The 21,974-nt window shown below is 54.2% G+C and overlaps 6 protein-coding genes across 6 annotated transcripts; 2 read left to right on the forward strand and 4 right to left on the reverse strand.

Moving 5' to 3' along the window:
- Positions 1-1,203: 1,203 nt before the first annotated feature.
- On the forward strand, positions 1,204-3,130 carry CORC01_12111 (uncharacterized protein; the record flags this gene model as incomplete). The annotated part of the gene is made up of 2 exons (XM_022623732.1): positions 1,204-2,402; positions 2,737-3,130. 2 exons carry the CDS (start codon positions 1,204-1,206, stop codon positions 3,128-3,130), a joined length of 1,593 nt encoding a protein of 530 aa, XP_022469769.1.
- A 719-nt stretch (positions 3,131-3,849) lies between these two features.
- CORC01_12112 (uncharacterized protein) lies at positions 3,850-5,288 on the reverse strand (the record flags this gene model as incomplete). The annotated part of the gene is made up of 8 exons (XM_022623733.1): positions 3,850-3,886; positions 3,978-4,394; positions 4,451-4,588; positions 4,644-4,681; positions 4,736-4,890; positions 4,967-5,008; positions 5,062-5,152; positions 5,208-5,288. The coding sequence occupies 8 exons, from the start codon at positions 5,286-5,288 to the stop codon at positions 3,850-3,852; spliced, it is 999 nt and encodes a 332-aa protein (XP_022469770.1).
- A 2,515-nt stretch (positions 5,289-7,803) lies between these two features.
- Positions 7,804-8,664, forward strand: CORC01_12113 (biotrophy-associated secreted protein 2; the record flags this gene model as incomplete). Its single annotated transcript, XM_022623734.1, has 2 exons — positions 7,804-7,834; positions 7,898-8,664. 2 exons carry the CDS (start codon positions 7,804-7,806, stop codon positions 8,662-8,664), a joined length of 798 nt encoding a protein of 265 aa, XP_022469771.1.
- Positions 8,665-9,470: 806 nt separating this feature from the next.
- CORC01_12114 (uncharacterized protein) lies at positions 9,471-11,354 on the reverse strand (the record flags this gene model as incomplete). Its single annotated transcript, XM_022623735.1, has 1 exon — positions 9,471-11,354. One exon carries the CDS (start codon positions 11,352-11,354, stop codon positions 9,471-9,473), a length of 1,884 nt encoding a protein of 627 aa, XP_022469772.1.
- Positions 11,355-14,826: 3,472 nt separating this feature from the next.
- On the reverse strand, positions 14,827-17,545 carry CORC01_12115 (uncharacterized protein; the record flags this gene model as incomplete). The annotated part of the gene is made up of 2 exons (XM_022623736.1): positions 14,827-15,518; positions 15,676-17,545. 2 exons carry the CDS (start codon positions 17,543-17,545, stop codon positions 14,827-14,829), a joined length of 2,562 nt encoding a protein of 853 aa, XP_022469773.1.
- Positions 17,546-19,665: 2,120 nt separating this feature from the next.
- CORC01_12116 (GMC oxidoreductase) lies at positions 19,666-21,504 on the reverse strand (the record flags this gene model as incomplete). The annotated part of the gene is made up of 1 exon (XM_022623737.1): positions 19,666-21,504. The coding sequence occupies one exon, from the start codon at positions 21,502-21,504 to the stop codon at positions 19,666-19,668; it is 1,839 nt and encodes a 612-aa protein (XP_022469774.1).
- Between the last annotated feature and the right edge of the window lie 470 nt (positions 21,505-21,974).

Below are 21,974 nucleotides of genomic sequence, written 5' to 3' on the forward strand. Positions count from 1 at the left end.
GACATTTTTAATGATACCACTTTCATCGCCAATGTTGTCAACTGGTCGTCATCGTGCTCCTGCGCATGCTCGCGCATGACTTGGCAGAAAGACGAGCCAGTTACTCGATTCCACCACCCGGTCAGCAAACAATATTGCAAGTCCTCCGCAATGGGTGTTAATTATTGAGCTAGTCTTTTCCCCTCCAGTGCAACGAAGACCAATCATCATCACTAACAGGCGAGAAACATGAATCTCAGGCGTAATCTAGGCCTAGTTCTGGCCTACTTGCCTAGTACAGGCATGAGGCATGTCTCCTACCTTGACACTGACCGCAGCCACACAGACAACCACAAACGAGTTGCGAACTGCACACTAGCATGCCTGTAGAGCCAATGGGCATCTCAGGAAGGCGCCACCAACACAACTTCAACGACCCCTCGATGCCCGACAGATACTCCGAAAGAGCCAGCCGATTACTGAAAGCTAATCAGAGTTATCAGTAGTTGCACCTTTACAACTTAGGGGAATTCAAGCTGGCAGAGCGTAACACTACCTTGTTTTGGGCTTTCTTGGAACGGCTATAGTCTGGCACAAATGCTGATGAATGGACAATTTGAATGATAATGAGAGTTACCTTGGGTCTCTGCAACCCCCTTCAACTAGACTGAAGGAGCCGTCGAGCGCCACCGACGGAACTTTGTATCTCTTTCCCTCTTCAGGTGTGGCAAACTGCAGGCGCCATATCTCATAGTCGGAGCAAACATGATATCCGTTTGGCAGCCATGCTTCGAGTTTCTGTAGCTTTTCATGGTCCAACTTGACTTTGTGGCTGAGTTTTGAACCTTTCCAATCACCCCTGCAATTGGACTCGAGGCAGTAATTGTCAAGCCGCCAACTACGACTCACGAGACTCAGTCCTTCTCCGATACCTACAACTTGCAGGCGCCATTTCTCGAGATGCAAGCAAACATCCTGTCTTTCAACAGCCAGGCTGCGAGGTTCCACAGACTTCTCATCCCCCCCGTTCAACCTTTGGGCTTCAATGCCTCGTCCTCGACGTGTAAGCCAGGAACAGACCATGTGAAACCACTTCAATGAAGAACACCACTATAAAATTGAGGGCTCATCCCCTTCTTCCAGGTTGCTCTGCTGGTGGGAAACGTGAACTTGAGTAAGATTACACTGGCCCACGCTCAAGCTCGTCGTGGCCGAAATTTCAAAATGCCTTTCCTCCATTGTCTTTTACGCTTGCTCCCCACCAGGGAAACCTTTTATTCACTGCTTTGGGGGCGGGTTGAGAAGAAGGGGAGAATGCCGAAACTTGACGTGTACAATCTGCGTCCGACCGGCTGGGAATCGGACCCGGAGGACGAGTACCACCGTCTCTGCACGCTGGACTACTGCTCCGGAACAATCTACTCCGCCTACGCCCTCTTCTTCAAACTCGACCCAGGGGCAGACCGGCATAAGATCGTCGAAGTCCTCAAGCGCGGGCTGGAAATCACGCTGAGCCAGTGCCGCCGCCTCGGCGGGACACTAAAAGAACACCCCGACGGCGGAGGCGGCTTATGCTTCCACAAGAGGCGGGATGACACGGTCGAGTTTCACGTCCAATGGCTCGAGGATGCGAAAGGCGACGGCGACGGCGACGGCGCCACGGATCAAGACGAGGGTGAAACATACCCGTCCTACGCCGACTTTGAACGCCAGCACTTTGGCTCCCGCGCTTTTGGCAACGACATGGGCCTATGGTGCGTGGCCCCCATGACCCCCGCCGAGAAGCCCGAGAACCGCCCGGAGAATCAACCCAAGGGAGCAGCCTTCAAGGCGACCTTTCTCCGCGGGGGCGGGCTGGTGTTTGTGATGATGCACCACCACCTCGCCAACGACGTCATGGGCTGGGCGGGCGAGCTCCACCAGCTCGCCGAGAACTGCGCCGCACTCTGGGCCGTGTCGGCATCGGCTGCCGCTGCGCCGCCGAAGCTGCCTCCGTGGGACCCCGCGTGCCTGGACTTCTCGCGCGTCACGATCCCGGACCCGCCCGAAGCAGAGCTCGTCGACGGGCCTCCTCGACCGTCCCGGCACCCGGACCAGAGACCTGCGGCGCGGCTTCTATTTCATATTCCGCGCAGTAAGCTCCTCGAGCTGAAGCGGTTGGCTACACCGACCCCGGCGACGAATGGAAACAGTAGTATCAGCAGCAGCAGCAGCTACTGGATCTCGAGCTACGACGCGCTCAACGCGTACCTGTGGCGGGTTCTGTTGAAGCACAAGGCCCGACTGCACGGCTCGGACCCCGAAGCAAAGGTGGAATGGGTCGAGGCCGTGGACTTGAGGCGGCGGCTGCGCGATGCCTCGTCGGGAAAGCCGATGCCGGCTCGCACGCAGGGGAATATCATGGCCGTGGCTGTCGCGTCTAGGTGTGAGGAGGTTGTGCCGCAATTGACGGTTAGAGAGGTTGTTGAGGAGGCGCCTTTTACCCAGCTTGCATGGTGAGTTGACAATTTTTTTTTATCTTTTATTTCTGTCTCTCTTTCTCTCTCTCTCTCTCTCTCTCTCTCTCTCTCTCTTTCTCTCTCTCCCTCTCTCTCTTTCTCTCTCTCCCTCTCTTTATCCCCCTTTTTATGTCTTTTTATTCAACGCGGATTCCGGCCATTCGGCCAAATGGCCTTGACTTACACCTGACCCCGGATGAAAAAGACAAAGCAAAAACACCTCGAATTCATAACCTAACTGACAATATTGTCTCTGCAGGTACATCCGCCAACTTACAAACAGCATCACCCCCGCCGCCGTCGACGCAATGCTCGCCGGCATCGCCCGCGTCCGCGACAAGCTGACCCTGTACGCCGGCTCCGACGTCTTCCCGCCCACGACCCTCCTCATCACGGACTGGCGCGACGTGGACCCCTACGCAGCGGATTTCGGGTTCGGCAGCCCGAGTGGGTTCCGGTGTCCCTGGGATTCCGTCACCGGCGGGCTCGTGGTGATTTACCCGCCGCGTCCTTGTGGCGTGAGCGTGGATGACGAGGGCAACGAGATCTCCTTGGCGATTGAGAAGGAGCTTGTGTGGGATTTGCTAGCGGATCCGGATTGGAATCGGGTGTTTGAGTTTCGAGGGGTCGAGATCGAGGACGAGGACGAGTGAAGAGGAGGAAGGGGGGTTTGAGATGGGTTCAAGCATGTTTTGAGGAGGAATTTCCTTGCTTTTTGGTTTCTTTGGTACGATGGGAATATTTCATACCGATACGATACGCTACGTATACTCAGGCCATCTGTTTTGCGAGCGTTTGCTTCTTCCTTATTCTCATACTAGCCAGACTTTGTTCGATATTCACCTTTCACGCTGAGCATATACTCTGCCTAAACAGAAACCAATGCCGAAGAAGAAGTAAAGAATTGATCTGATCACTTTAGGGAACCAAAAAAAGAAGGTCTCAGGAGACACTGACAGACAAGACGAGACAGACAAAAAAGATAACCCGAAGATTGACTTTGCCAATCGCGGTGAGGATTTGAGCCTCACGCGGGGGTCGAACCCGCAACCTTGAGATTAAGAGTCTCACGCTCTACCGATTGAGCTAGCAAGGCGGGTTATTGTTTGTTGTTGAATAACACGGCGTTGTGTCGTTCTATGGATGGGGGGAGTGGGGTGGTTGTGTGTTGTAGGGCTCGGTGAGTCCGAAATCTCGATGGCCTCACGCGAGGAAAATTTTTCTCCTCTGGGTACCCGAGAAATGTGGACCAGGTCGGCAGGGCATGGATGGTTGGATTGGCAGTGTTGGAGATTGCGCTCCGTGCGGAGGAACACACCCGGCCCGTCCTCTACGGACCCGGCCTGAACACAACTTTATCCCTGCCAGAATTTTAACCGGAGCCAGGCTTTCTGCCATACACCACAATCCTATCAGAGTCAGTTTTTGGCTTCGACTTGGAGTGATGATGTCGCTGCCGAACCACATCCAGGCGACAGGCAGGACGAAAACATAACTCACATGGGCCAGTACGCATGAATATTCCGATCCCCGACATCCTTCCTCGCCTGCGCAGCCAGCACGTTCACCTCATCCGCCTTCCATCCCAACCCGCGTGTCAGCGCCGCCATGAGGAACCCCTGCAGACCGGCCGTGATGTTCTCGTAGTTCCAGGCGCCGAGCTCTTTGAATTTTGCGTGCCGCGGCCACGTGTTGCTGGGCCACTTGAAGCGCAGCTCCGACACGTCGACGAAGCCGGCAGCCTCCATCATATGCTTGAGCGCGTCAAGGTCGACAAAAGCGTGGTCCGTCTTGGCCGCCGCCTCGCCGAGGTGCTTCATGGACTGGTAGAGAGCGTGCTCCTCCTTGAGTGTGTCATCGTCGGAGAGGGGTAGGGCGAATTCCTGGAGCTCGAGCCAGCCGCCGGGGGTGAGGTTTCTGTAGTGGTACATTAGAGCCTGGCTTAGAGAAAATGTGGTCATTACTGAGTGTACTCGTAAGATTGACGGATGTACTCCTCCCATTTGGATATGCTAGAGTTCATCATTCGGCTGTGGATGTAATCAAACGGACGCGAGAACGTCCAGCTGTCCTCGATGTCGTCGACTTCGAACTTGACGTTGGGCGGTACACTGCATTTGACTGTTAGTAGTATGTCCGGGTCGTAAAACAGCGGAAAATACTGACAATTGCGGCTGCGTGGGTGACAGATCGACGCCAATCACCTACGATTTCCAGCGTCAGACGGCTCCTGGCGATACTACTCTATCGACACCAACCTCGGCTCCGGGATGCTCGTCTCCAAAGTCCATGGCCCAGATGCCCGTTCCTGTACCCAGGTCTAACACACGGGTAACATTGGACTCAGGTTTATTGGGGGGCGCCAACCCAAGTTTGCCATCGAAAGAGAGGTCAAAGATGTGGTGTTGAAGGTCTTTCGGAGCGTGCACCTAATGATCAGCCATTTGAATGGAGTACGAATTTAATAATTTTTTTTTGGCGAAACTGACCCAATCTTTCGTTCTCTTCTTCATCGTTTGGGAAGTGGTACTCTTCTCAGGTGTCAATAACCGGTTAGGGGTTTGATTGGGGTGACATCACTGACTCCCGTCGCGAAACCTGTGATAGGTGCGGCCATTCTCCTTGCGATAGTTGAGAATTGAGCTGGTTAAGCTTGCGGTTGAGGAGGTTCCATCCTGCGGCAGTGATCAGTCACGAAGCTACCTTGACGGGATTGTAACGGTATCGAACAGTGCCGACATCTCCCACTGATGAGTCGTTGTCATTGAAATCGTCGGGCTCCACCACGACATGCTGTGCTGGCGCAGCCATCTCGAATACGTTTCAAAACTGGTCTGTTGGTTCTTTCCAGCAACAATGGTTGCCCAAGTGTGAAAGCAGAAGCAGCGCGGCAGTCAACATGAGGGTTGAGGGGTGCGAACAGTCCCATTACCTAGCAAGCGGGGTCCATATGGAATGTCGGGATATCTGATGTCACTGCTCAGACACCCTGCGAGGGGGAATTGGACTGCTTCCAGCCGACAACGTGTCTTGGCTGAGGTAGATCGACGAATGCTAAGATGGGATGAGGCGAGACTAGGGCAACGCAATCAAATGCAGGTTAGCCGTTGAGGGGATCATTCCCAGGAGCCAGGTCAGCACCGCGGATGCGCCGGTAGACCCTGGAACGAGTTCCTGTAATGGAGGGGATCAATAGTCCGTCCTGCCAAAGTACTCGAGAAGTGATAGAATTGGCTTTCCATGATGTGGTCCAATCAGAGCTGCTGGGGGAGCAGGGCAGGATGCAAGCCGACCGCCATTTGCATCACCAACCAGTCGCTGTTGGGCATCCTGCGTTGCGGAGACCGAGGTATTCGCTGCGCGATTGAATGATTCTCGCAGGATGCAGGAGAATGAGGCAGCGTCAGTTGAAAACGGAACACTTTACATGGATGATGATTCAGCTGCACTCGGGGATTGCTGGCTACCGTCTGCTGGAATACCTAGTACAGGCAGTTAATGTCCTCTATCAGGGTATTGCTTCCTTATTTCACGGATTCCTTCTTCTGAAGTTGGATCCTTGCAACAGCCAGTGGTGCACTCGCAGCGAGGACGCGTCCTCGGAAGCCTCTCACGGCCTGGCACTGCATCGGACTCATGACGTACCCCCGCGAGTCGGCATCGGCATGAATGAGACAAAGAAGCGCAATGCGGACTGAAGAAAGACTGGGCCGGCTTGCTACGTGGCTCTGGTTCCCTGCCAGGGCCTTTGGAGTGGAAGTAATTAGATGATGGGGTGAAGATGCCGTGTATCGCCCGAGGGCCACCTCGCCGCTGCCCTTCTACCTAAGGCAAGTTGAGTTACGATAAGATAACACTGCGATAAGCGATAACTAAGGTATTGGTGGGCCCCAGCCGCCAAGGGTAAGGTACCTTAGGGGCCTCCAACCCCCGAAGGTACCAAGAAAGCACTGAACAGGAGAGCCCCTGTGCTGTGGAAAAGTCAATTCGACCTCACAGGCGTGACAGGGCACCACATGGCCGGTTACCGCAATTTCGCGAAACTCTGCCGAACATTGACATCCAACGACGCCTGTCTACTTCTTGTCTTGTTTTCTTGACAATGCCATGGCAAAATCACTTTTTCTCCAGGAGTTCAGCTCAAGGCTGAATTCAGCATGACGCTGAGCCCGTCGAGTTCCTTTTACGTCACGTCGTGAAGCAACGTTACTCGAAGTCGCCCCTTTCAAGGATCTCGCCGAGGCAGCATCACGGAATCCCAAACCCCCTTTTACGAAATAAAAACACCACACTGCGAGGCTTAGATCTGGTATTGCAGATGGCCGTACTGGACGAGATTTATGACGTTCATGCCGTGAGGCGGGCCAAACATCCATCCGCACCATGTCTTCAGACTACGGCTCTTCTTACATTCAACCCTGGAGAAATGGGGTTGGATTTCTGGTCACACTCGAATCGAATCAAATCTCGCGAATAATAAGATATGCTCCGCTTCAAACGGCCCAACACCTGACAGACCCTACCGAGCTGACAGCCTCTTCCGTTTCGCAATGCTGGTCTCAGCCAGACCAAAGACAACAGACGAATGAGGTGCCATTACGGGCTTGGGCCGCACTACACCTGTGAAGATGGGGAAACCTGGATCGTCGGAAGATCATGGCAGGGGAGGGCTCGCGCGCAATGCACGACGACTCCCACCATGTCTTTTTCTCATTGCTCTGCACCGAGGCATGTCGAGGGCTCTTTCTACAGCTGTCGGTGGTCCTGGTTCAGGGGCTCGAGAGCGCGTTTAGGCCCGTTTGCCGTTCTCCGATGTTTCGTCCCATCCGAAACATTAGCACGACAGGGACGGCCTCGCCATCTGCCTCGACGACCTCACTGGTCCACGGCGCGCCATGGTCTCTGCTCATCTGGTTCCGTGCAGTTTCGACGGCATCAGGATCGCTGCCGAGTGGCGGTCCCGAATTTGAATAGGGCTTCTGCGCCAAATTTCGGTCATCGAGCTGCTTCTTCCCAGCTGCTCACTTGCTCAGCCTCAGTTGCAGAAACGTGCCCCTGTGACAGACCTGCGTCGCATCTTTAGCTAATGACTGACGGGAAGCATTGGCAAGCGCCGAGAGCCCTGACAGACTTGCAGAAATGTTCGGATCGATCCTTCATGGTTCAAGATGAAGAGACGGGGTGCCGTACTTAAGATGGCAGGTGTCCACGAGCTGGGGATGAGTATAACTCGAAGCGTCAGCACCGGTCACTTCCATCCCATTCTTGTACTTTAATTTTACAGTACTTTGATAGTACTCCAATCTCTCCCGTCTCCTATTTCATCATGGTTCGTTTCTCCATTGCTGCAGCATTCTGTGAGTTACATCTCCCAGCCACCAGCTCTACAATATCCAAAATCTCTAACGAATGAATCCCAGTTGCTGCTTCCGCCCTTGCTATCCCAAATCCCCTCACGCCAGACCCATCTGGCGCCAAGAACGTCGGCAACGGCAAAGGAGTTCAGTTCATCGGCGGCGCCTGCCTCAGCAGCAAAGACTGCGCCTCAACCTGCTGCGCGACCCTGAACGGCGCAGGCATCTGCTCCGGACTCGGAGCCCAGTTCCAGGCAGGCAAACAAGGATGCGGTTTCGGTGATGGCGGTGCCGCAGGCGCAGCACCCGCCGCGTCCCAGGGGGCAGGCCAGGCGACGCCGTCCATGGAGGCCGCTGCCGGGAGCGGAAGTAACGCGGGATCAGGGACCTCTTCGAATGTCGGCGCCGGTAACGGCCAACAGTTCATCACGGGACAGTGTCTGTCTGACGCGGACTGCGCCTCGGGGTGCTGCAACGGTCCCAAGGGTGCGTGTGCCGCGCGCGCCGTGGCGACGGAGAACGGCAAGGCGGGGTGCGGATTCACCGGCACAGGCACGGGGAGCGCGGCGGAGGGTGCGGCGCCGCCTCAAGCTGCTCCGTCCGCCGGGGCGGGGGCGGGTGCGGGTGCGGGCTCTGCTGCTGGCGCCGGCACTGCTGGGGCTCCTGGCTCGCAGAATGTTGGCAAGGGGAACGGACAGCAGTTCATCACGGGGCAATGTCTGTCCAACGCGGACTGTGCTTCCGGGTGCTGTGCCGGTCCCAAAGGGGTTTGCTCGGCGGTGGCGGTTGCGAATGCAAATGGGAAAACGGGATGCGGGTTTACGGGGGCGTGAATCGACGACATGCTTGGAAATTTGCTACAATTACGTAGAAGTAAACTTCCCTGTGGTGAGTGATGACGGGCGGATGAAGAATACTATGTTGGACTTTTATCACCGGGCAATCCTGCGCTTTAAACAAGTGGGAAATAAGAACAAACGATCGATTCAGATTGGTGGTCACCTTATAAGTGAATGATGCCTTGTACTCACTCTTACCTTCAAGTTGCCGTTTGAAAATATATCAGAAAAGATATAGTCTGTAGCGTAAAGATGTATGAAACCCGTCACTGTTGCAGTGGACACTACAGAAAGAAGCAGTCTGGCCCAGATCCAAAGGCCTAGGCGGCAATGTTACATTGATCCTGAAACAAGCCAAATCAAAAGAGTAGAATCTCGAATAATGGAAAGACCGAGTCTTCAAATGTCGACTATAATGACGACAACCAAGCGCTGATTCAGCATCGCTACAAGTCTTCTAGATTCGGTAGCAGAAGCATTAAAAATAAACCAGCCTTGCAACATATTCGTGTAGTTGAATATCTAGGATGCATCGTTAACATCGTCGTCGCTTGAAGCAATGGACGTAAAACCAGCGAAGAAGATCTGTCGTCACCAAACCTGAAAATCCTTTTTGAATCTGCCAATGTTGAATGATTTCATGTCGATGAATACAACCCTAATCACCCTAGTATGGTCTCATTGTAGGAAAATCATTTAATTTTGAACAGACACGATTTGATTTCATAAGGCTATCAAGACGCCTACGACTAGAAAAATGCAGTGCTAATGCAATATGCCAACGACCACTCCGACGTGGTTCAATCCTTCCTCCAAGCCTTCTCACCAATCCAGCGAGTGAACTTGACAGCGTTCACGTCCACTATCCGGTTGAAAACATCGCTCGCCCAAAAGAGCGCCAGCGTATTCACCAGGGACCCCCAGAAGAACGCAAGCTCATACGCGCCCCACGCCTTATTCACCATCTCACCAGCAGCTGCAGCGTTGCCGCCGGCCGCGAGGACCTTGGACTCGTCCCCGGCCAGCTGCAACGCGGCATGCGCCGGCGACAGCCATCTGACGCCGACCATGTGGTTGATGGCTCCGTGCCAGAGGTACAGCGAATAGGAAATCTGTCCCAGATACTGAGCAAAGGTGGTGGTGAATGGGCGCTGGAGGAAGGGCTCTGCTCTTGCTGGCACCGGGTTCTCCAAGGAGGAGGAAGGGGATGCAGCCGCCGCGAGTTCCTCCTTTTCGGCATCGTCGAGGTCTGGGGTGGTCTGGTGCCAGGGGAGTCGGATGTCGCGACCCCGAAGGAGCAAGGCCTTGAGGCTGAAGGATACGGGCGGAGAGTACATCAAGGCGAAGATGAAGACGATGGCGCCGATAGAGTTCCAGAAGAGTTGGGTGCGGTCTCCCATGGCTTTGTAATAGTCGGGCACCCATTCTGAGATTGTGATGAAGCCCGGGGTGGATGCGCCGTAGTACTCGGGGTAGGAGAAGAGGTGAAGGCCGATGAAGAATAAGGCAATTGTGCCCGCGTGGCGGATGACGCGAACCGACTTTGAACCGATCTTCCGCGCGACTCGCAGTCTGTAACTGGGGAGCTCATGTCCGGGCGTTTCTGTCACTGGGGTCGTGTTGGGAAGGACGATGGAGAGCTCTGCGAGCAGCAGTCCTACACAGAAGAGAGCTTGGTCCCAGTCGCCGATGTGAACCAGCCAGAGGGTGGTGCCTGTGACACCGACCATGTGAATCCATCTCTTTGCTCGAGCAAAGATGAGCAAGAGGAAGAAGACGAGAAGCGAGCCCTTGAACTCGACGGGAATCGTCCAGAGATGCCCGTCGTACTCGCTCCCCTTCATGTTTTCGCGGTTGACAATGGGCCGGAACGGGTTCATCAAGTCCACCGTGGTCCAGAACCAGTGCTGTAGCTGCTGATCGAGAGTCGGGCCCCTGGGCGGCACAGGGGCTCCGGAAGGATCGCGAACGTACTCCCCTCCATACACCAGGAGGGCGATGATGAACGTCGAAGCAAAAATGGGGAGGTAGAGTCGGAAAGGGCGGCGGAAGGCGGAGCCGGCCAATGCGCTAAGAACCTGGTCCATCTTGCGCTGGTGAATCATCGTGAGGGTCTTGAGAGTGAGGACGAAGCCGGAGATGACAAAGAACACGGTGACGCTGGCGCGTCCGGAGTGAAGGGCCCTGATGATGGGCATTTGCCAGAACATTTGGTGGTCGGCGAAGCCGTAGCCCCAGCGAAGGTCTGGGAACCAGAGGTAGGAGAAGTGGAAGATGTAGACGACGAAGGCTGCGACGCCACGGAGGCCATCCAGGTACGCCGTGGAACCTAATTTCCTCGGCTTCGGGCGCTGGCTTGGGTTCGTTGTGAAGTAGTTGAAAGGGCTGACGAAGAACGCCGGGAGGAAGAGAAATACAAGAGGCTTCAACAAAAGGGCTAGTGTGAGGAATCGGTCTTTCCAGGTAAGGTCACCTCCGAGGTGGAGGTGTTCGTTGAGGAACGACGATACTGAGTTTCTTGCAGATCTCACTGAGATGAGAAAGGGGTACTCGTGCTTCTCAATGTCGATAATCTCGTCCAGTGACTCTGTTGACGGTGAAGCTCGGCCATCTTGCTCTGCGATGAGGGAGTGTCGCTCGTATGTGTCCCGGGGAGAATGCGAGAATGGATTTGTGAAACGCATGATGGCAAATTGAGAACCAAGTAACCTATTCAACGAAGAAGTGTTCCTTGGCTAGAGCTGCGGAGAGGGCAGGAAAGCAGTTATTGGGGGTTGAAAAAGGTGGTCATGGAGTTGTTATACAAGCCTCGAGAGGCTGCTGTCCGGGAAAGATCGCCTGCGTACGTCTCTTTCTGTACAAGTGCGGGATATAATAACACCCCTGTGCCTAATTGCCTTTCCTCCTGTGGGTGGGAAATGACGATGCACTCTTTACATTCGTATACACGGCCATACAGCAAGACCATAGCCGCATTAAACTTCGTGTTGGCTTATGAGCCGCGAAGCCTCTACAGGGAAAGCCCGTTTTGCATTGGTAAGATGTGGCAGGTTCGGCGTTAGGCGAGCGATGTGTGAGTGTGTAAGCCAGCCGGCATGACAGGACGGTGACTTCGGGCCGGCCGCTCTGCTATGTCGCGTGAACGTTGTTTGCGGCAAGCAAAAAGTGGCGTCCAGATCCAGCCTTTCTTGATCCAAAATCATTAGGACCGGGCACTTAATTATGATTTTAAGTTCCCGGCCAAGGTTGACGCTTTCGTTCGGACGGGCTGTGTGCACACCTCACGCCAAAGAGGTTGAAGTGAAACGCGAAAATGGAAATCGGCCTGTGTCATCTTGTCTCCTTGACAGGGCGGAACCCAGCCGCACCCCGAACACTCGAGTTTGACTCTCTGAGCCAAGACCTTTTTCGAGAGAGTTGTAACTCGTTACCGGGTTACAGTGAAGTTTTTTGTTACAGTAAAGTTTTGCAATTGACCGATAAATTCAACCCTTACAGCTAGGACGGTTTCCAACCCAAGGTGTAAAGACCGTGGATACCCCGGCCCTCGTCTTTCTCCTCATAACATCCCCAACTAATCCTGTTAAACACTCCACAAGTACTGTAAAAATGCCAAGACACAATGGTAGATTAGCGGCGGCCCAAAACGGGACGTTGGCTTGGCGTTGGCGTAATCGGCCGGAGGCGCTTTTTGTCTCACACATAGCTCGGCCCTGTCTCTAGCTCTTGCCGAAGACGTTCGCTCAACTCCAAGATCGAATTGCTAATCGATGGTCGTGGTTTAGATCTTGCAACAAGGCTTGATGTTTTCCGGAAACAAGTCATCGTGGCTCGGAGCCACTGACACCCTGACTTCTATCACGCTTGTTGAAGCAGCCGTTTCTCTCTTTTAGGCTCTCGGTCCTTCCCGCACACTGACATCACATGAAGGTACTAGGCTTTTGATTTCTCTGAGATTCAGCTTACCTAGCCAGCAGGTCAAAATCAGAACGAAAAAGACAGACACAAAGCAAGAAAGAAAAGGCTGTCATCGGGCCCTGATTTGGTCGTTGGCGGTGTACATTGGAACCCTCCGCCCGTGATTGAATCCGGACGAGGCTGGAACAGGCTTTCTGGATCAGTGAATCCGGGCTGCTTGGCCGGAGCCTACGATGCTTAATGCGTTTAAAGTTGAGGGGTCTGATCCGCTCCTTATTTCCGTCAGCCTTCATCATGGGCATGTACAAACGAAGAAGAAGAATAGCTTTGGCGAAACGACTCCATTCCTGGGTGGTAGATACGGCCGTACACACAAAGTCACGTGAATAAGCCTCCTCGACGGAGAAGGATTTCTGAGAAACTCTCGGACTGGAATCGCATTCCGAGTTACCTGGAGGCATCTTCAACATCAAGAAAATGTCACTCTCTGCGCGACGACAGTCCTAGTTTGATAACGACTTCAGAGTTCAAGGCATTTTCGACAGGAGAGATATTGAACAGTCAAATGTACTCAGACACAAGACGGCGCACGTGAAAAAACCTAAAAGGCAACGTGGCTTGCGACATAACATGCAGCCGCCTATGCGAAAGGCACACTGACGCTAATTTTCTTTCTGGCATTCGTGCTGCCAACCATCGCTTGGGGGCAAAGATATTGAGATCTGGTCAGCCGGCCGGATTTAGCATTTCTATCAAACTCAACTTGAGATGGAAAGGACATCATGCATCAGACCTCATTAGAAGCTACTAGTCCGCAAGGGCAGGCTTACCTCTCCTCTAGATTTGATCAGCCCCACGAGTTCAGAGACAGCGAGCTTCTTTTTTGGAGTTGACCCTTCCAACCATTGCGAGTATGGTATATTTATGTAACTTGCCTTGCTTGCCTTAGGTACGTGGGGTGGGGCGATGATCCTCGCGCTGTTACCTCGTTCCGTAGGCCAAGGTGAGACTAGGGTCGGCTGCCAACTTTCGAGCCGGGTCCAAGACATTAAGAGACGCCTCTCTGCCATTTGCGTCTCGCCAATATCTCATCCAAGAACAATCGTGAATCTAGGTCTTAGATCGCGATGACGTTAGTCACGGCTCTATCCCGCTGTTTCTAGTCAAGAAAATTCAATGCTGATGTTACTCATGGCAACTAGCTTTCAACGTTTCCCTTGTGTTGAGGCTGTTGCAATAATCTTCCGCTGCCCATTGAAGCTGCCAGTTGTCGTTTCAGAGACTTGTTCCAGTGCTAACTGCCAGATCTGGTCGCATCTTTGGATCTTCTTGTGGATGGGGTAAGAGACAGATTACCCGTTTGTTCCTCCATGTTGAATGGTTCAAACCGCGCGAACTGAATAGTAATGTCCACAACGATGGCAGTGGTGCTCTTAGGCTGGGGTTTGATTCGTTGAATACCTCGCCGTATTTTGGGCCTACAGAATTTCGATCTTCTTCCAATTTTAGACTACTATGAGAAGCCTGCGGCAGGAGTTTCCATCAATGAGGATGGAATTCACCAGTCGTACTTCAACCCAGCTTCCCAGTTTGAAATTGTACAATCAGGTAGTCTCATTTTGAAATTGAAAGGTCTCGAGACATGAGTTTTTAGCGACATGCTAGCTCATTGAAATGAGAACAGGATGCTTTATCTCACTCCAATGAGGATCGGAGGGCCCATTGATGTCATAAGCAAGAGGCAAGAGGCAATACGCCTGAAAAGGAAAACATCGATCTCCATTCGAGGCTGGCTTCAAACACTCGAGAGACTGGATTATTCAGACCTTGCCATGTACCCGATGTATACCGCACGACGTTTGTGAAGGAATATCTGACATAACGCTTGCTGGTGAAAAAAGTATGGGATTATTGGAAATGACTGTATTCTATGCCGTTCTACCCTAACGCCTTGTAAATTCCCAATCTTTTGATAACCTACATACGTACATGACTTTTACTTTTGCTGTTGTTTCCTCGTTGAGGGCTAGTGCTATGATCGCTATGGAAGACCTTGACGTAGGGCAGGGTGCCTCTACCAGTCTGATGCTGTTTGTTGAACTACATGGAATGTTCCAGTAGAAGAAAATGGACTGAAAGGCTGGACATGATGCTAGACAAGAGAATAGGGCTTGAACAGAAAGACTACTACTACGAAGTTGCAGTTGCAAATGCCACGCGAGAAGCTATGGCACGAATTTAGAAACTGAACAGACCACTGCGGCGCTTGCCGAGCGGGTAGATGATCAACGCGCTGATGAAGAGGCCAACGGCAATACCAATGGCAATCTGGATCATGGAGGCGGCGACGTTGAACACGACCGTGTTCACAGACTCGCCTCCAGAGTAGTGAACAGAGCTCGTGCCATTGACGGCGTGCGTCGAGTTGGTGATGGCGTTGGCGGCAGTCAGACCGCTCAGCAATCCTCCAGTGGACGCCAGACCTCCCGGCACCTGCGTGAAGATGGCCGGGATGAGCGTGGCCGCGGCGACGCCGTGCCGCAGACGCGAGTAGAGGTTCGCCAGGACGCCGACGGTGAGGGCGCCGAGGGCGTTGGCGACCTGCGGAGCGGCGCTGAAGCGCAGGCTGCTAAAGTAATTGACAATGTAGCCGGCAAAGGCGACGACGAGCATGACGGGCATCTGGCGCCATTTGGCCTGATACAGGATGCTGATGCAGAGGACGAAGAGGGGCACGAAGATGAAGCTGTAGTAAGCGGGGATCGAGTTGGTACAGCTCGTCGTGGAGACGGCGTTGCTGTCGAACATGCCGTAGAGGACGGCGCCGATGGTGATGCCGAAGCCGAGGAAGAGGGAGTAGATGATGGCGTAGACGATGCGGATCGAGCCGGGGACGATGGCGCGGGATTGGAGCTCGAGGGCGGAACACACTGGGCCATCAGCCGGCTTGTCCTAGTTTTTTGGTGCCCGTAGGCCGGTAGCATCCCCCGACACGTACGCAAGGAGCGCAGAGGAAAAGGAGGTATAGCTCGGGGAGGGTGGGAGGGGGCATGAGACACGACGGGGTAGGCGAAGGGCATCACTTACAAACTGCATATCCAGGTAGAAGCATGACGATGCCTCCCTGGGCCATGGCCGAGAAGCAAAAAAGCTCGCCGCCCTTGATACTGCCAAAAGCTCTGGCCAGGAAACTTACCAAGACGGTAGCCGTCACTTCGAGCACGTTGCTGTACAACTTGGAGTTGGCGGCCACGATGAGCTGCAAGAAACCGACGAGGCAGCCAAAGAAGAAGCAGAGCGGCAGATCGATGAGACGCGCGCCGAAGGAAAAGGGGGCGGCCGTGGCGCTGGTCAAACCGAACACGAGGACGCGGATCCACGCGTGAAACTTGTCCTTGGCTTTGATGAGCGTGTCCAACTGCTGGATGCCGTCGTCAACGCTGACAACGTCGTGGATGACCTCCTTGTAGACGTGGTGCGTGTCCCTGAGCTTTCCGAGGTCGATGCCCTGGGCGACGCGGACGATACGAACTTCGGTTGTGTGGGTGGAACGATCGTCAAAGGAGATGATCATGCATCCGGGGAGGTACAAGAAGTGGCCGTCGATTTCAAGGACCTTTGCCGTTGTGCTGAGATACTCTTCCAGACGATGCGTGGGCGCACCAAACAGCATCAACGCCTTGCAGAGCATGATGATATACTCCTGTCTGGAGAGCGTCTCGGCAATGTGAACAGTGATCTTGGCCTCCTCTTCTTGTCTGGCGAGGTACGCGGCGATGGAGTTGCTCGCGGTCCGCTTGTGCTTCGCCCGCGTCTTTTTGGCAGCCGCTTTGCCATCCTTTGGCGACTCGTCAGTCTTTTGCGTGTTGGGGTTTGCGAGGCGGGCGGATGCTTCGATGAGGTTGACGAGGGTCTCCTGTGAGCGGTTCGCGTCGTACCACTTCCTCTTCCCGGGCGTCGTCGGCGTTGCGGTACCCGAATTGGAGCCTGGCGTGCCGGCGCCCGGCAGGGCTCCGCCAAAGGAAAAGGAGGTGACGGAGCTGCGATTGTTCTGCCCGGACTGATACTGGCTGCCCGATTCCGCGGGCTTGTATAGCTTCAGCAGCTGTGACAGAACACTACCGCGATACTCTGTAGGTGCAGGGACGGAGTAGACGCCGTCGTACTGGCCGTCGTTGATCTCCTGCAGGAGATGTTCGGTGGCCTTGTGGGTCTCTGCTTCCTGGGCGTTGGATGGGCCGGCGCCGCCATCAGACGTCTCAGCGAGGCGCCAAGTGTGAGCCCTCACGATCTTGTAGGCCTCGTCGTTGAGGGCGGCATGGTGTTCTTGAGCTTTCGTCTCGGCCTCGTTAGATTTGCCGTTGAGTGGCTGCCGGGAGTGGAGATCTTGAAGAGCAATATACCCTCCAGCTCCTTCGCCTCCTCCGAGATCGTACTCGCTCGCGGTGGTAGTGGTGGCGGACTCGATAGAGTGTCGGTTGTCTCGGCTCGGTGAGCCAGAGTGAACATTGGCAGCCATCTGCCGAGCACGTTCTTGAGCAGCAGCTGCCGCCGACTTGGCTTCTTGGCGTTCATTGTCATCCGAGAGATGGGGCTCCTCTTTGGCAAAGGTAGCTACCGTAGGGATGGAACTGCCGGAGCCACCTCGTAAGATGGACGGTCTGGCAGGCTGTGTCGGAGCAAGCTTGGGTGTAGTTGGGATTACTGGTGGTGATGTCGGAGGCTTTGTCGCGGCCGCGTTGCTATTGAATCTAACACGACCTTTTTCTTTTCTTAGGGCGGCTGCAGCTGCGGCCTCGGAAGGGGTGCTAGTCCCGGCCGTGTCGGAGCCGGACGTTGGCTCGGAAGCGGATTCCGCCGGCCCAGCTGCTGCCGCTGAAGCCGAGCCGACGCCGCCGCCGGGCTCGAGCTCGGGGCCGGGGTCATCATCGGGTGAGGCCTGTGAGCTTCCCGCCATTGCATCGACGGTCAAGAAAACGGGCGGTTGCTTCTCCTTGGCGGCGGATCAGGAAAGAAAGCAAGATACAAAAGCCGCAAAATATTACAAAAGAAAAATTTGACCTTGTGGGAGCCAGAAGTGGATCGTGGGGAAAAGTATGGGGGAAGACCCCTTTCTTATGAATGAGTTGAACCGGGCCGGCGGTTCACGAACGTCGGCAGGTTGTCACCCGGGCCCTCCGGCAACTTGGAAAGATTATCATACCGGAAATACTTTCTCGTATCCATCAAAACTCCACTTGGGCCGAAACTGCTCCACGAGAAGCAGCAGATCGAATTTCCATGAACATGCTAGCACACCATGTTTTGGCGCGAGTTCGTTAGGGCACCAACTTCCCATTACCTAACAAAATCGGGGGATGCTTGCCGTCATTCGCCAGGGGGGCTCCCTGTGAGCCCCTGCGCGGCCTTGGCTTGCGGATGGTATGCAATATGGAACTATGCACATGTCGTCATGCAGTTTCCGTTTTCTCTTTGACGCGTCTTCGGCTGATATGCTGGGCCTCGGAAATGGTGATAAACCGCCATTTCGCTCGAGATGACACAATAACACGGAGCTGTCCACGAGGTTGCAAGAAAACTAGTGTGGTAGAACGGCCTTAGGGCCAACCCGAAGATCCTGCATAAGAGTTCCCCTCGATAGTGTGGTTCCCACTCGGAAGCACCCGATTCGCTGCCGCTTGCTGTCGTCCGAGCTCGGCCAACCAGATCTTGTTTATGTACGTATCTGCCGTAAATATCTGTTGTAGTAGGGGGTCAACACAAGGGTCTTCCCAAAACTCCATGTCCAGTCCTGCCGCCTCATCGAAAACCACATGTTCGGTTTGCGCGGTCTGCCAGGACCGCGGTCTAGACTCCAGAGTTGACGGTAGGCTTAGGTCGTGGTCCATGGAGGCCACCCCCTTTTGCAGAGAGGAACTTGGACCTCAGTTGCCTGAGTCATGTAGCCGATCCCCGCCTGGAATAACCGGCACAAACGGGTTTCAACTACACGTGAGCAAAGGAAATTTTGGATCAGAATCCTAGCGAGATGACGAAGATTTTCTTTCCGCATAGGAAACTGAGCGGCTGAATAGGAGAATGTCCTATCCCCCAGTCATAGGATCGACGGGCCGTCGGGAAGGAGTTGCGCTCGGAATACTCCACGATGAGACCAAAAACTTTGATTGATACGACTCACTACTTAATACATGTATGGAGAGGCGCTCGTAAAGGCGACTAAACCACATGCACACACCACAACTCTGAAAATTAGATATCGAACTTCGCCAGAGATGTGAGAATGCACATACAAGTTGAGGTCATGATTTTTAGAATCCTTACCGGACTTTGAACTGCCCCGAGGATACTTCTAGTTGAAAAATTCTTGTTCAGAGTTTGAAAAGAGATTGAAACAAGTCGAGGAATCCCTGCCCGGATCCTGGCCTGGTTAAAAACGTTTTTTGACGAAAATTTTCACAACTTCTGCTGACGACGATTGACTGCTCTTGAATACCTCACAGCTTAATTGTGACGGCGGAGTTTTTGACCCGCTTTACCACTAACTTCAAGCACTTGGGCAGTAGACCTATGGGAACTCAATGTTCCATACCCGTGTTTTTTCTGAACGCGTTATCTGCCTAGTAAATATTCCTATAGATGGCCAGTCACTAACCAAGGCAAAAATGCTCAGTACATCGATGGAAATATCGTTCATTTCAGATTTGAAAGTTCTTAAGACCAAAACAGACTACGCTGTTCTCATGATGGAGGTAAAGACCCGATGTATATGCTGCCTATCACTGCCATGGTAAATTACAACTAGTCAGACCACGTGTCATTTGTTCCCAAAGTTCTAAGATGAGAACAGCCTAAACTACGACGCAAAGTTCTGAGCTGAATGAAGATGGAAATTCAAGTCTCAGAGATACCTGGTCTTAGAACCATGACTTTTGGAGAATTGGGACCAAGAATGAGACGCATTACCAGTGCCAAGGCAACGAATTGAAGTCCTCATCGTCCGCTTAGAAATCTCGGAGGCAACTCACAAACATTTGATGACGAGTGGATCTGGCGAATCCTCTCAAGCAACTGCCTCATTCAACGACCAGTAATGATATCCTCTGCAATCTTTTCCGCCAACGCATACACGGCGGATTGGGGGTGTCCCGGAAGCGCGAATGGAAAAGTGCTAGCATCAGCCACCCTCAACCCCTGAACACCAAACGCACGCCCGCGGCTGTCGACAACCGCCTTGCCCGACGCGACATCCCCCTCTTTGCCCATCGCAACAGTTGATACAGGATGCCACACCTGCCCTACGTTGGCTCTGACATACTCTAGTATCTCCTCGTCGGTCTGTACCGCATCCCCGGGGAACGCCTCGGCGCCATTCTTGAATCCTGGAGTGTTGGCGAATGGTGAGGCCCACGCGGCACGAAGACGCTTAACGGCTGTGACAGCCAGCTCCACATCAGCGGGGTCAGACAGCCAGTTCAAGTTGATGACTGGCTTTGCTTCGATCGAAGCTGATGAGATGGTGACATTTCCGCGGGAAAAGACATGAGGGAGGTATGCAGCGATGGTCCCGCTCGTTTGCCCCGGAGCCGTTGAAAAAGATCCGGCAATGAACGAAAGCTGAGGCCAGTCCGAAGGGACCGAAGAAAGCTTGTCGCGAGTTTCTCGCGTAAGGCTGGCGAGAGTCGAGTTGGGCAGACGCTCGTGGGCTAGGAAGCCTGCGGCGGAACTGTAGGGTCCAGTGCCGGACTTGAGATACTCCTCAACGAATCCAGGATTGAGCGACGGGTCGTTGGTGAGGGATTGGGCGGAGGGCGTACTGACGGGGTACGCAACGAATATCTGAATTGGGTCCTGGAGGTTCTGTCCCACGCCGGGAACATCGGCGACGACGGGGATCGAGAGGGCTTCTAGCCGTTCGCGTGGGCCGATGCCGGAAACTTGAAGGAGCTGAGGGGAGTGAAATGTGCCCGCGGTGAGGATGACCTCTTTGTTGGCTGACAGGGTGTACTCGACCCCTTGGGAGTTGACGCTCACGCCGGCTGCTTGGGTGCCGTCGAACAGGATCTTGGTCGCCAATGTATGAGGGTACACAATAGTCCCCGTGTTCTTGATCGCCTGTTGCAGGAAGCTGCTCTCGCTCGTAGACCGCTGCGCCTTTTCCGGGTCGATCGTCGAGGGAACCCATGCGCCGTACCCAGCCAGCTCGCCGCTGCTGAATCCTTTGGGACTGATGCTCAGCCCGAGGCTCAGAACGACTTGCGAAAGCCAGGTCAGCGTCGGGTCTACCCAATTGTTCCACGAAACCTGTAGTGGGCCTCCATGCTCATCGTAGTCATTGGGATCGAACTGCACAGTGGCATTAGTGTTCTGGCGCTTCTCCTCGTTCGGCGGCGTGAGATTGATAGAGCGCTTGAAATACTTGAGCATGCTCTTCCACCGAAACGTCTCGTCGCCGACCCTCTCCGCCCAGAGGTCGTAGGAACCCTTCGTTCCGCGGTTATACGACATAGTGTTGATAGCCGAAGACCCTCCCAGCGTTTTGCCCTGCGCGTAGTGCACCCGTCGGCCGCCGGCGCCCGGGATCGGCTCCGAGACCAGGGACCAGTCCATCACGGGCTGCGGAGTGAAGTCTGGCGACGGGTCGATGAAGGCGATGCCCGTTAGCGAGAAGAGGGGCACAACGCTGTTGTTGCCGTTTTCGACTTCGTAGAAGCCACCGGCCTCGACAACGGCGACGGAGGCGGAGGTTGCGGCAAGACGCGATGCGAGAGTCAGGCCGGCAGTGCCGCCGCCGACAACAATGTAGTCGTAGCTTGCGTTGCGGCCAGGGTATCCAAAGGCGGAGGAAAAGAGGCGGTCTTGCGCGGCCGCGAGGCTCGCGAGGCTCGCGAGGGATAAGATGAGCGCCTGGGACAACATCGTGTGGAGGTCGGTTGATCCGCGGATATGTCAAGAATGGGCCAGACGTGTCTCTTTCAAGCACAATGGTTTGAGCTTTCTCGAGAAGCCCACGACAATGAGAAATGGTGTGGGCTCATTTTCAAGTAACTGCACCCTGCGAATCGCATCACTACGGGCGGGGATGGATCTTGAGGGCAAATATTTGATTTCATCGGGACGATGGTTCCATGCGCTACTGCTGTACGATTAGGCGAGCTTCTTCTAGCAACCCTGGCGATGGGTTGCCCGGGGTTGCTCCAAAGATGCTGTAACGTAGGCTCGGATTCCGTTGTTGCATCGAAGCGGCTGTCAACTTCGATAGTCTCTGGGCCCCTAGCAAGATGTCAGCACGACGTAGGATTTCCTCTCGGACTGGGTGACATGTTGGGGCATGAATGTTGGAGGAATTCAAGGGGAGGACGGGCCGTCGCTTAATGAATGGGAAGCAT

The sequence above is a fragment of the Colletotrichum orchidophilum genome (assembly GCF_001831195.1).
Source record: "Colletotrichum orchidophilum strain IMI 309357 chromosome Unknown Scaffold_143.1, whole genome shotgun sequence".
NCBI classification, from domain to species: Eukaryota; Fungi; Ascomycota; class Sordariomycetes; order Glomerellales; family Glomerellaceae; genus Colletotrichum; species Colletotrichum orchidophilum.